The 14,166-nt window shown below is 40.3% G+C and overlaps 1 protein-coding gene across 4 annotated transcripts in view; it reads left to right on the forward strand.

Annotated features, from left to right (window-relative positions):
- LOC126251499 (troponin I) overlaps positions 1–13,945 on the forward strand; it is a 148,421-nt gene extending 134,476 nt beyond the window's left edge. For all 4 annotated transcript variants that reach the window (XM_049951973.1, XM_049951972.1, XM_049951974.1 and 1 more), the window contains one exon: positions 13,541–13,945. In XM_049951973.1, the coding sequence (XP_049807930.1) occupies positions 13,541–13,551 (11 nt within the window). In that variant the 3' untranslated portion in view covers positions 13,552–13,945. The remainder of the gene's footprint in view (positions 1–13,540) is intronic.
- Positions 13,946–14,166: the final 221 nt, after the last annotated feature.

A 14,166-nucleotide genomic window follows, 5' to 3' on the forward strand; every position in this document is an offset into this window, starting at 1 on the left:
TTCGTCCTTAAAAATGGGGCAATCTCGAGAGGAAGCAGCATGGTCACCCATACAGTTGATGCAGCGAGGGGATGGAGGTGGACAAGCACCCTCATGGGCATCCTTGCCACACGTAACGTATTTGGCCAGATTGGAACAGGACTGGCTGGTGTGACTGAACTGCTGACACCGGTAGCAACGCGTAGGGTTTGGGACATAAGGGCGAACGGAAATTATCTCATAGCCTGCTTTGATTTTCGATGGGAGTTGAACTTTGTCAAATGTCAAGAAGACAGTGCAGATTGGAATGATGTTCGTGTCAACCCTTTTCATAACTCTATGTACAGCCGTTACGCCCTGGTCAGAAAAGTAGTGCTGAATTTCTTCGTCAGACAATCCATCGAGGGAGTGTGTATAAACAACTCCACGTGAGGAATTTAAAGTGCGGTGCACTTCAACCCGGACAGGAAAGGTGTGGAGCAGTGAAACATGCAGCAATTTTTGTGCCTGGAGGGCACTGACTGTTTCAAACAACAAGGTGCCATTCCGTAATCTGGAACAAGACTTTACAGGACCTGCAATTGCGTCGACACCTTTCTGAATAATGAAAGGGTTGACCGTGGAGAAGTCGTGACCTTCGTCAGACCGAGAAACAACAAGGAACTGTGGCAACGATGAAAGAACTGTCTGTGGCTGAGACTCAGTGAACTTACGCTTGTGAGCGGACATAGTGGAGGGTGAGGAAACCATTGCAGAAGAATCCCCCATGATTACCGGCATCTGCGATGGCGCGCTCCTCCCTTGTGAGGGCCCTCTCTGAGGGCACTCCCGCCGTAGGTGATTGTTCACACCTCAGGTCACACCTCCTGACAAACGGACAGAGGGACCAATCGGCACTTTCGGAAGGTATCAGCTCAGGTAATCACCCCTCCCTGGGCCTGGCCGTTACCAGGGGGTACGTACGTGTCCTACCTGTCTACCCGGGGCGGGGAATTACGCGTTACCCCGTCACCGGCTACGCATAGAAATGTGTGGGTCGGCCTTCAGACACACACAGGGAGGAAAAAAAAGAAAGGGAAAGGAAAGAAGAGGGGTCTCAAACGCCGCAGCGGAGAAAACGGCAGAGAGAAGAGGTAAGGAAAAGAGAAGGACAGAAGAAGGACGAAGACTTACAAGCGGAGAAAGCAAAGAATTTGTTACTGTTTCGAGAGTCCGTCTCCGGACGTAGGCACAAACCATACTCCCAGAGGCGGAGAAAGGGAAGGAAAGAGCCAGAGGTGAGGGGAGGGGGGCGAAGACGGGGAATAGGGAAGGATATGGAAAAGGAAGGTATGCAGCCCGGAAAGGAAGGAAGGCCACATTAGCTCGGGGTCCCGTGCTTGCTACGCACCTATCCACAAAAGAGTTGTGGACCCCCTGGGGGGAAGTCTGAGGGTATTTCGCCTGTCTCATACATCTTGCTCACCAGATGGTAGAGTTTTGTTAGGACTGGCTCTCCCATGCCGTCAGTAGTTCTAATGGAATGTTGTCTACTACCGGCGCCTTGTTTCTACTGAGGTCTTTCAGTGCTCTGTCAAACTCTTCACGCAGTATCGTATCTCCCATTTCATCTTCATCTACATCCTCTTCCATTTCTATAATATTGTCCTCAAGTACACCGCCCTTGTATAGACCCTCTATATACTCCTTCCACCTTTCTGCCTTCCCTTCTTTGCTTAAAACTGGGTTTCCATCTGAGCTCTTGATATTCATACAAGTGGCTCTCTTTTGTCCAAAGGTCTCTTTAATTTTCCTGTAGGCAGTATCTATCTTGCCCCTAGTGAGGTAAGCCTCTACATCCTTACATTTGTCCTCTAGCCATCCCTGCTTAGCTATTCTGCACTTCCTGTCGATCTCATTTTTGAGACGTTTGTATTCCTTTTTGCCTGCTTCATTTACTGCATTTTTATATTTTCTCCTTTCATCAATTAAATTCAATATTTCTTCTGTTACCCAAGGATTTCTACTAGCCGTCGTCTTTTTACCTGCTTGATCCTCTGCTGCCTTCACTACTTCATCCCTCAGAGCTACTCATTCTTCTTCTACTGTATTTCTTTCCCCAATTCCTGTCAATTGTTCCCTTATGCTCTCCCTGAAACTCTGTACAACCTCTGGTTCTTTCAGTTTATCCAGGTCCCATATCCTTAAGAATTCCCACCTTTTTGCAGTTTCTTCAGTTTTAATCTACAGTTCATAACGAATAGATTGTGGTCAGAGTCCACATCTGCCCCTGGAAATGTCTTACAATTTAAAACCTGGTTTCTAAATCTCTGTCTTACCATTATATAATCTATCTGAAACCTGTCAGTATCTCTAGGCTTCTTCCATGTATACGACCTTCTTTTATGATTCTTGAACCAAGTGTTAGCTATGATTAAGTTATGCTCTGTGCAAAATTCTACCAGACGGCTTCCTCTTTCATTTCTTAACCCCAATCCATATTCACCTACTATGTTTCCTTCTCTCCCTTTTCCTACTCTCGAATTCCAGTCGCCCATGACTATTAAATTTTCATCTCCCTTCACTACCTGAATAATTTCTTTTATCTCATCATACATTTCATCAATTTCTTCATCCTCTGCAGAGCTAGTTGGCATATAAACTTGTACTACTGTAGTAGGCATGGGCTTCGTGTCTATCTTGGCCACAATAATGCATTCACTATGCTGTTTGTAGTAGCTAACCCGCACTCCTATTTTTTTATTCATTATTAAACCTACTTCTGCATTACCCCTATTTGATTTTGTATTTATAACCCTGTAATCACCTGACCAAAAGTCTTGTTCCTCCTGCCACTGAACTTCACTAATTCCCACTATATCTAACTTTAACCTATCCATTTCCCTTTTTAAATTTTCTAACCTACCTGCCCGATTAAGGGATCTGACATTCCACGCTCCGATCCGTAGAATGCCAGTTTTCTTTCTCCTGATAACGACATCCTCTTGAGTAGTCCCCGCCCGGAGTTCCGAGAGGGGGACTATTTTACCTCCGGAATATTTTACCCAAGAGGACGCCATCATCATTTAACCATACAGTAAAGCTGCATGCCCTCGGGAAAAATTACGGCCGTAGTTTCCCCTTGCTTTCAGCCGTTCGCAGTACCAAAACAGCAAGGCCGTTTTGGTTAGTGTTACAGGGCCAGATCAGTCAATCATCCAGACTGTTGCCCCTGCAACTACTGAAAAGGCTGCTGCCCCTCTTCAGGAACCACACGTTTGTCTGGCCTCTCAACAGATACCCCTCCGTTGTGGCTGCACCTACGGTACGGCCATCTGTATCGCTGAGGCACGCAAGCCTCCCCACCAACGGCAAGGTCCATGGTTCATATGGGGGGAGGACATTATAACTATAATTCTAACTTAAAGATATGACATTATAACTATCATATCTTTAAGTCAGAATTTTATTTGTTGTAATTTCAGTTTTTATTAGTCATCATTTTCATGCAACTGGATGTATACTGTAACTCCATGGAACACATTGTCTTTTCCCAAATCTTTATATGTAACCTATATATGGTATCCATTCCACCCCAAGAACACTGTTAATTTACTGCTCAAACAGTACATACACATTGAAGACAAAGTACAATACAATCAGCAACACTCAAGTGGACAGCAGAGCCACATGTCTGAATAGACATTAGTTCCCACAGGGGTGCAGCCGGCAGGCTGCGCACACTACTACTGTCATATTAGCAGGCCAGATGGCCTCTAGTGTCTGAATAAATCACAAACTTTGCACACAAATTACAAAGTAGTGTTCACACAAAATTGGTAATTACACCAGTTTGAAAATGGCAAATGATCAAAGCTGCAATCAAAGTAAATAAAAATACTGACACTTGTAAATGGTAATCATAATGTTTAACATTGTATATTTCTTCATAATGAGAATGTCAAGGAAGGATAACTGGTAATTCTCTGTCTCTACCACAATGGAGCAACAGTGCGTTGAATTCTGAACTCTGTAGTAATTCATTCTCCGTCATTGTTTTATGTGTTTATCGGACTGTTGGCCTTCAGTGTGCTGGACATCTTATTCTTTGTTCAGTTTATTCCTCTATAATAAGGCATTTATTTATTTTATTATAACTGGGGCACAAGTTCTGACTGGACAAGGCTGGAGAAGACCATGGCCAATCACAAAGTATTGTCCTGTTATTTACTACAGGCAATAGAGGGAAATCTAAATACTGATGATTATTTGAACCCCAATCCCCAAAATTGAGTCCAGTATCTTAAACATTCCACCATATTTTTTAATTGTAAATCTACATTTGGTGTTGTAGGTATATTGCATCCCTCCTCCATCTAAGAAAGCTTACATTCAAATTAAACAACCATCTGTAAACACAAGAGGTCTTGAACTCAAGTAGCAATGGAAACAGGCACAGTTGAGGAATAGTTTTAGAAAGACTGATTTACTTTAGTAACTAGCAAGTCTGGCTACATTCAGTAATTAGCACCTTTTATCCATAGACATAACACTGTCTTTAAAATAAAGGAACATAGTCTAAAAATAAATTAAACATGTGGGCTATCATTTCCTCAGGTTTCTATCATTGAGTTATAAATAAAGACTATATGCAACATAATCGATCAATTCACCAATAAAGTAAACCATCTACACTGAAGTCTAGCACAAGCCTCAGTCTGGGTTTTAACAGATGAGTGGTTTTCTTCATGACAAACTGAACATTTTTGGTGTACGACCAGCTATTGTCCACTTCACAAATGAGTTCCCTATTTTCATATTGTTTTAAGTGCATTGACATCAACAGAAAAGCATTTCACAATTGAGATCTATTTAGGAAGTTGTGAGTTGGCAGGTATAGATGAATAATTCATGAATTGTGTACACCAAGAGTACTCCCCAAAGTGAGTATGTTGCCCCACAACACAAGGTGCCATAGTGAGTAAGAAAGGCTAAAACTGTGGAAGTCACAGAATGAGATTTTCACTCTGCAGCGGAGTGTGCACTGATATGAAACTTCCTGGCAGGTTAAAACTGTGTGCCGGACCGAGACTCGAACTTGAGACCTTTGCCTTTCGCAGGCAAGTGCTCTACCACTGAGCTACCCAAGCACGACTCATGCCCCGTCCTCACAGCTTTACTTCTGCCAGTACCTCGTCTCCTACCTTCCAAACTTTACAGAAGCTCTCCTCTGAATCTCGCAGAACTAGCACTCCTGAAAGAAAGGATACTGCGGATACATGGCTTAGCCACAGACTGGAGGATGTTTCCAGAATGAGATTTTCACTCTGCATTGGAGTGTGCGCTGATATGAAACTTCCTGGCAGATTATAACTGTGTGCCGGACCAAGACTGGAACTCGAGACCTTTGCCTTTCGCGGGCAAGTGCTCTACCACTGAGCTACCCAAGCACGACTCTGCCAGGAAGTTTAATAGTCAATCTACCTCAATTTACAAGTCACCAGGTAATTCCTCCATGGTACCATAACTTTTGTGTCCAGCAACGCATGTTATTAGTGGGGGCTTTGCTTACCAAAAGCAGTTTCTGTCTCTCTTTTTGCTGTAAATCTATTTGGAGGTAATTTCCACCACTAGTAAATATAGCCAGCTGCATATCCCTCATGCTTTATCTATGATATAGCTCTGTACTATAATGTAAACTGACAGTGTTCTCATGAGAAAGTCGCTTTTCCTCAACTGCAACACATACACCATTCTCCATGGACACTAATGAACATATAACAATGTAAACAACATATATAGTCTTCTTTAATATCTTAATGATACTTTTCTAAGCTGGCTGTAAGTTACCACCTATTTTCTTGTACAGCACTTACCTTTACCAAGCTTTGTGGAACATGATGTCAATTTCCCCAAATTTTTTATTATCACTTCACTGTAGCCAAAGTGGCACATCTGATACTACACGTTTTGCTGGCCGCAGTGGCCGAGTGGTTCTAGGCACTTCAGTCCAGAACCGCACGACTACTATGGTCACTGGTTCGAATCCTGCCTTGGGAATGGATGTGTGTGATGTCCTTAGGTTAGTCAGGTTTACGCAGTTCTAAGTTCTACGGGACTGATGACTTCAGATGTTAAGTCCCATAGTTCTCAGAGTCATATTTTTGATACTACATGTTTTAACACTAACAACACAGGTGCATCCTTATTTATGCATCTTGTAAAAACTGTGAAGTGCATGAAGCTGCATGAACAAAATATTTTAAATGTCCTTTTTTGTAATGTTGTGGACTGTTAATTTTAATTAAGTGTGCTGTTTTTATGTTATTGAAGATGATAATTGCTAAGCCATGGAAGCCTGTTAAAAAACTGATTGATGAAAGCTTTGGCTTACTCTCATTATTCAGTCATTCAGCAGTCAACCAAAATGCAATTGTTGTGGGAATGGTATAAATAAGCACCTTCACTGTCAAAGACAAACTACTGCAGGGTTCAAGAACCTGTTGTTCCAGTTTGGAGAAACTGGAATTACAGATACCACTGAGAGCAGTGTTATCAAAGATAGTAATGATGATAAGTGCTTGACTCATGCATGTTGGTCATCTGTAACTGCAAGGAGTGTGGTTAAAATGAAAAGAAAGTAACATTTAATTTAAATTACTTTTTATTCCTCATCTTTCACATCTACATGAAAGAAATGGAAAGTTTATGTTGAACAGTAACACTGGGCCCCCATTCTCTGCCCCGCCCGCCCTCCCTCCACGTCAAGGCAACAAACTTATGAAGATATTAAGTCTTAAAACCTGTCTTCAGTTCCACAATGACAATCAAAGACAGTGACCAAAATCCAGTTGAACACAGGCATTTTCTCCAAATGAATAATGAAACTGAATCTGTTAAAAAGTCACGTACTGCAACATATCTTCACAATCATCAAACATTGGTGGAATCTAATACTGAATGAGGCCATTATATGTTAGAACACATTGTGCCATTCTCAATAACACATGGGTGACCGCTTTCTAATTGAATAACTAGAAGGGCATTCTGTATCTTAGCTTTCTAATTGAATGACTGGAAGGACATTCTATATCTTAGTGTCTCCCTACAGGCACTCTTATCAATCACTCAGTTACTTACCATCTCAAAAATCCCTCGTATCTCATGCCCCTGCTATTGTAAAACAAGAAGCTGAGCTGAATTTCTTGCATCTTGTTTAGCCAGATATATCGCCTTGGCATAATACAGAGCATCAGAGTAGATCACAGAATCTATACTTTTATGATTTTTGCATCTCTTCCAGTGTGCTAAAGATTGTAACTCTTAGGTACACAATTACTGTGAATATGATTTGTATGTAGATCCTGGTGAGTCAGTGAGGTAGTATGATAGCTGTCCTCTGCTTCAACTTACCTGTGTAAACAACATTATAATTATAAATTAAGGTATCTGCAAAGAACTATTAGGGAATAGCAACCACTTTCTTGTAGTTGATACATGTTTGTGCATAGATACACCTGTAACAAGTGAGGAAATGCAATAGACTCCTCTGAAAACCACTTGGAATGGGTATATCAGAAGCCCACTCATGGCAGAAATATATTAGATCTAATGTCAACAAACATTGAAGATTTGCACATTGAAACTTGTATCAGTGAATGTGAGTCAGCTGTAGCTAAGATAATTACCAGAAAACAAGAGCAAATCACAACAAATAGGAAGTTTTATGCACAGTGTCCTAGGAGGAATGGTCAACATTCAACAGTAAGACAGAAATGATCACTTGAAGCAACAAAGTTCAGTAAACATGTGCTCTAATGTGTATATCTTTATCTTTGATACTGTGAAGCAAATTTCTTCTGTTTGCAAGCTCTTTGTTTTCCATATTTTGGGAGGAGGTGCTATGGACCAAAACAAAACAAAAAATAGTCTCGTAAACATTGTCTCTGAAATGCTTCTGTTAAGAGCTATCATCACCTTTTCAGTAGAAGAGATGTGTTTCACAGTAGTAAAGGTGAACAAGTGCTTATTGCTCTTAAGGCATGCATTTAGAGCCCATATTTACTGGACATTTTTCTTGGTTTGCGCTATATCAGAGTAGTGCAGAAAGGCCTGCCGCACCACAGTCTGAGCCAGAGGACTTCTCCAGCCGTTCCATCGCATTCAACATGGACCTCATTTACCCCTTGGCTCTGGGGTGTCTCAGCCTGCTGTAGCCCACCACAGTGGGCGAACTACATAGTGGTGTGAGGAACACAAGGTGGACACACCGCAGAAACACTTTGCATATGTCACTGAATAGAGGAAGGTTCAAAGTTTTATATTCACACAGACACTATACCATGAGCACCATGCATTGCTCGAGAAACATTGAAGCAGTAGTCCATTTCATTCCACACATGACTCAAAAGGTTTATTGAATTGACAGTTTCAACAATTTGATTTCTCAGCTCTTGAAGAGTAGCTGCCATAACTGGGACAAAGACTCTGTCTTTTGCTTGTCCCCACAGAAAAAAATTAGAAGGTGTGAGGCCTGATGACCTGGGAGGCCAAAAGCAATGAACATGGTCTGGTTGTTCACCACTTCCAATCCAATGTCATGTGATGGTATTGTTAAGATAACTCCACACCTCAAGATGAAAGTGAGGCAGGGTGCCATCATGCATATAAACAATATCATTGCAAGCTTCATGAAGTCGAGAAAACAACCAGGTTTGCAGCATGTCGATGTATGACATTCCTATCACAGTTTCCTTGTGAAAAAGAAAGGTCCATAAACTTTGTGAACGAAAATGGTACTGAATACATTTAGTTTCAGCGAGACTCATTTATGTTCAACGATGATGCCGTGATGTTGTGACCCCCAAATTCTTACACTATGGAGGTTTACTTTACGTGATACATGAAATGTCAATTCATCTTAAAAGATGAGCCATTCATAAACTGTGCCCTGTGCCATATCCTGGAGGACTGAAATTCAAACTTCATACCTTCTGTTGTGGTCCCCCAGACACAACTGCTGCAGTGACTGCAACTTGTAAGCCTTCATACGGAGGTGTTGTTTCAGAACATTCCAAGTCAGGGAGAAAGAGAGAGAGAGAGAGAGAGAGAGAGAGAGAATGATGCAATTCATAAGCTTGTACTCACTCACTCATCATGCAATATGCTAATTTTTTGTTGTACAGTACTTTGCAATAAGCCAGTGGGGGCCAAGAGATGGTAAATGAAATAATAAATAATACTTCAAAATAAACAAATAACTGTCTAACCAAATAAATAAGTACTTCCTGCCACAAGCAAAGATTCGAACCCAGAGCCTCAGGGGCCTTAGTTGTGCACGTAGGCCTGGAGCCACACTGATGAGAATACTTAATTTGGAGCAATGTGCAGCACTGCCCCCTACTGGTGAGGGTAGGATCAACAAGCACAACCGCTGCACATGCGATGAGGTATGACATCGAGGCCCATGAGAAAGGTAGGCCATAGTGCATAAATCACAGAATGTGATACTGCCAGTCTTAAAAGTGCCAGCAACCACAATACTTGACTGCATGTTTAAACGCTTGCAAGTTCTTGATAGTGAAACAGCAAAGTTAAGACCTTTAGTGGGTATCTTTACAATTAAATATTGGTTTCCTGTGGGTCCTGCATGGAGCTGAGCATTCACGAAGTGCGAAAGACAACAGACTAGTGTGACATCACAAATTCGTTGCAGAGCCCATATATCTCATTGGTCCTGGTACATTATTTACTGACATCACATGTTCAACATTTGTCATCAACTTCTTGGTATTTCCCAAATTTGGGGCCCCACATGTCTATGTTAAATTCTTTATCTGACTGTCATATACACTAACCCCCCCCCCCCCTCTTTTTTTTCCCTGACTGGAAAAGTACAAAAGCTCTTTATTACATCATTTTTCAAATCCACATCAATAAGAGCTCTATTCTGAATATGAAAGTTGATTGAAAATAAAACCAAATGTATTGTTGTTGAAGGTATTTGAACTATTTCATTCAGTTTCAGGGATCTGTCAGGGTTGTTCACATATTTGATGAGCCGAGCTGATAAAATGTTCTCATATATCCAGCTATTCTTTAAGCAAAGGAATGTCAACTCCGGACCTATGAGGCTTATACTTGATTCTTTGACAAACCTCACTTTCGACTGAGAGGCATTAACTCCCTTTTGAGCTGGCCACTGTGGAGCTATTAACATAGCAATAAGTGGATTCTACATCTTACCTTTGCTATGACTTCATGCCTACTATCATCAGCTATCATTTTTAAATGATGAAATGGTGGCCAGAGAAAATTGCTACCTCAGGGAACCTCTGGACAATTAACTTTTCCTCAAGTGTAACTGGGGGCATTTATGTAAAGACCTATTTCAGAGGCTTCTCTGTTGTGGGGCACTGACTCAAATGCTGTAATAGTGTCATCTTCCATGGAAACAGAAGGTGCAATGTAAGTGACTTCTCCAGTTCTAATTTCTTGGAAGCTTCTTTGAAGGACTACAAAAACCTTCACATTTTAAAAGCTATAAAATAAATGATAACATATAAGAATTACAGTAACAGAATAACATACATAGTGTGAGAAGAGAAATTAGTTATTTCAGCAGTGTGGTATCAGTTTCTTCAATTCGAGCATTTCTATCTTCTCAGAGAGCTTTTCACACAAAGAATAATATAAAGCTTTCTACCAATTCTATCACTGTTGGCTGCATATTCCAGCAAGTAGTCAGATTGTTCCAGTGCTGTATTGAGAGCATTAAGAAGAACACTTATCTTTGCATAAGTAATGAGTTTTTCCACTGCAGTCAGGAGACCACAAACTCGTGGACAACTGATGCATATATACTCTGCATTAAAATAATTTTGTACCACTGTATTCAGCATATGGCAGGAACAATTCAGTCATGAATAATCATGCAGTGTAGCAATTATGTTGGCACCTTGATCAGTCACAAAATGCATATCTTTCAAAGCAGAGTCATGGATACCAGGAGATGTAAATGGTCTCAACAATTCTGTTTGAATGTTATTGCCTGTTTTTGGTATCAGTTGACAGCCCGACCGTATACCAGTGCAATTTCCTAAGATGATATGTGTATCTATGTGCGATCCATCTATCAGCTGCAGGCAAGTAGTTGCTTTTACTGATTTTGTTTTTAGTTCAGTCCTAGAATTTTTGTTGATGTAATATTAGTTAGAATGTTGTAAAACATGGTGTTGCAAAATATATTCCAAAAAACATACACTAGATAAAAAAATCTACACACCAAGTGGTGGCAGAACACACTCATAAAAGAAAGTTAGACAAGTTTTTGGAGCCTCTGGCTTCTTCTTCAGGCAGAAGGGTAGAAGGGGAAGGAAGAAGGGTGAAGAAAAAGGACTGGAGAGGTCTAGGAAAACGGGTAGATTTCGGCAAACTCACCCAGAACCGAGCGTCAGGGGAGACTTACCAGACGGGATGGGAGGGAAAGACCGATTGTTGGGGACTGCATCAGATGAGATTTGAAAACCTGAGAGCTTGAAGGTGGAAGACAGGGTAATAGGCAACACAGGGATTACTGCTTAAACATAGAGCAGGAGTTAATAAGAGTGAAAAGCTAAGTACACTGTACATAACAGAGATGGGAGGAGGGCAGTGAAAAATAGACGGGTAAGACAATGAAAGATAGGGAACACTGAAACAGAGTGAGGAAAAGATAGTTAACATGAATACATGCTGAGACAGAAGAAATGAATGTAAATGAGGGCCATGTGGGTGGCGAGAAGCAAGGACATGTTGTCATGCTAGTTACCACCTGTGAAGTTCTGAGCAACTGCTTTCTGGGATAAGAATCCAGATGACATGTGTGGTGAAACAGGTGCCGAGATCACAATTCTCATGTTTTAGAGCATGCACTACAATAGGATATTGCATGTTTCCAGTATACGCCCTCTGTCTAGCCCATTCATTGTAATTGATAATTTGGTGGTAGACTTGCTGATGTTAAATGCGGAACAGTGTTCACATAACAGCTGGTATATAACGTGTCATTTCACAGGTGGCTCTCCCTTTGATAGTATATGTTTTTCCAGGTACAGGGCTAGAATACGTGGTGGTGGGAGGGTGCACCGGGGGGGGGGGGGGGGGGCAAGTCTTGCAGTGGGGATGGTCTCAGGGGTAGGAGCCATAGGGTATGGAGATGGGTGCAGAAGGAGCATAGGGTCTGACAAGAATATTGCAGAGATTGGGAGGGCAACAAAAAGCTTTTCTAGGAGTGGTAGGTAAAATTTTGCCCTTTTTACTGAGACATGAGTTACTCACTACACCCGCTAATACCCATGTCCTATACAGAGCTCCGTACTACTCATAATGAGTGAGACATGAATTATTCACTACAAAACAAGCTAAGAACTTTAGCTTGAACACATACACATGCTAATATCTGTGTGCTATACAAATATGGAGCTCTGTACTACCCATAATGAATGAAAAAATATTGTTACATGGATGTACGTACACACTTCTCAAAGCAACAGTACTTGTCACTGGATGATAGATGGAAGACAAATGTGTATGCTAAGCTTTCAAATTGAATTCAAAATTCACATAGCCAGTAAACCTGTTAGGTTTGCCCTTTAAGGTTCAACCTGAAAAATCAAATCTACAATGCCGCTGCACAAGTTATGTCCTATTTGCTGCAGTGAGCATGGGAAGAAATTGATTACCAGTGGGACACTTGCCACATCCCAAACAGTAGCCACATTGAACCAATACAGCACTTTACACTTTTAAGTGGAGCTTTTGGTTGTTTGTTACAAAATGACTCATCTACCAATTCTGTAAGGTATCTCAATAAATTTCTGTTTAATTCGAAAGTTGTACAGTACTTTTTGACTTACCCTGCACATGAAATGTGTCACTAAGAATTAATCTGCTGAACTAATTGCAAAAATGAATTAATTTATCAAATTTTCAACTTGAGGATCTAAAAACACACTACAAGATACTCAGTGTAAGACAAACTATGATTTATTACAACATTCTATGAGTGTACAGCAGAAACATATCTGTCCCCATTATGTTTATTCTGTGCTCCATTTGAAAGTGTTAAATTAGCTGACAAGATAACGTGCAGACTAATAGATCAGAATCATTGAGATACGTTTCCTGTCAGCACTCATCATTAACAATGTTTGATTTCCTTACTTCCTAATCTATTGTACTTTGCAGTTCACAAAAAATTAAGTGTCAAACATTACTGTGACACTTAATAGTCATTTTATATGTCTGTTGGTTCAGTAACAGTGCATAATTTCCTTAGTGTCTCAGATTTTTTTATTTCCACTTTCAAAATTTGTACTTAGTATATGACAAGGAATTCATGGTTTCAAACATTACTGCAATAATTAACAGCCATTTCATATGTCTGTTGGTTTAGCACAGGTTTTGTCTTCTAATAAGAGTCTCTAATCATATTTGTTACTGATACTGTTACTTTCATTTGCTGTAGTTTTTGACTTTTAAAGTTATGTTTATCCACAAGTTAAAAATACAGAAATGTACATAAAATCAATTTCTGTTTCAGTTCCAGCATGAGCAACTTTATCATCAAATGTGATCTCTTCAAAAGAGAGCAAGACACTGAAACAATCGCAGTTAATGACAACTACTCCTGCATATATACTTGCAACACAAGTAAATTTCCTATGGTTGTATGTTTTTATTAGAATGTATGTAATTTATATGTTTAGGAGTACAATCAGAACACTAACAGTACAATGTAACATTTAAAACAGAAAGAATGAAAACTGATTTTTTTAATTGTCAGTAATAACAATGTTGTAAGAACTGAGTTTATATAATTTATTATATCAATTCTGATTTTATGATGTTTGTTACTTGAGCCTTAAACTGTTCTTTTTTCCATATGGCTACAACATGTATTTTGTCTGTTGGTAAATAAAATTATTCACAAGTGATCTACAATAAATATATAGTTTATACTTACCAGCATATGTGACTATAGTATTAAGCTGTAGTGAATCTTATGTTAATTCAGAGATGATGAGCAGCAAGAACAGTCTGTCACAAATAGAGTTCTGCCACATGACCCAGTGTTGATGGTGACAGTAATAAAAAAAGAAATAGCATTGTCCTCCCCGTTATCAGCTTCTTCTCTGATACAAACTGCACACTGACATGAATGAAAAC

Source organism: Schistocerca nitens, chromosome 4, assembly GCF_023898315.1.
Source record: "Schistocerca nitens isolate TAMUIC-IGC-003100 chromosome 4, iqSchNite1.1, whole genome shotgun sequence".
In the NCBI taxonomy this organism is placed as follows: domain Eukaryota; kingdom Metazoa; phylum Arthropoda; class Insecta; order Orthoptera; family Acrididae; genus Schistocerca; species Schistocerca nitens.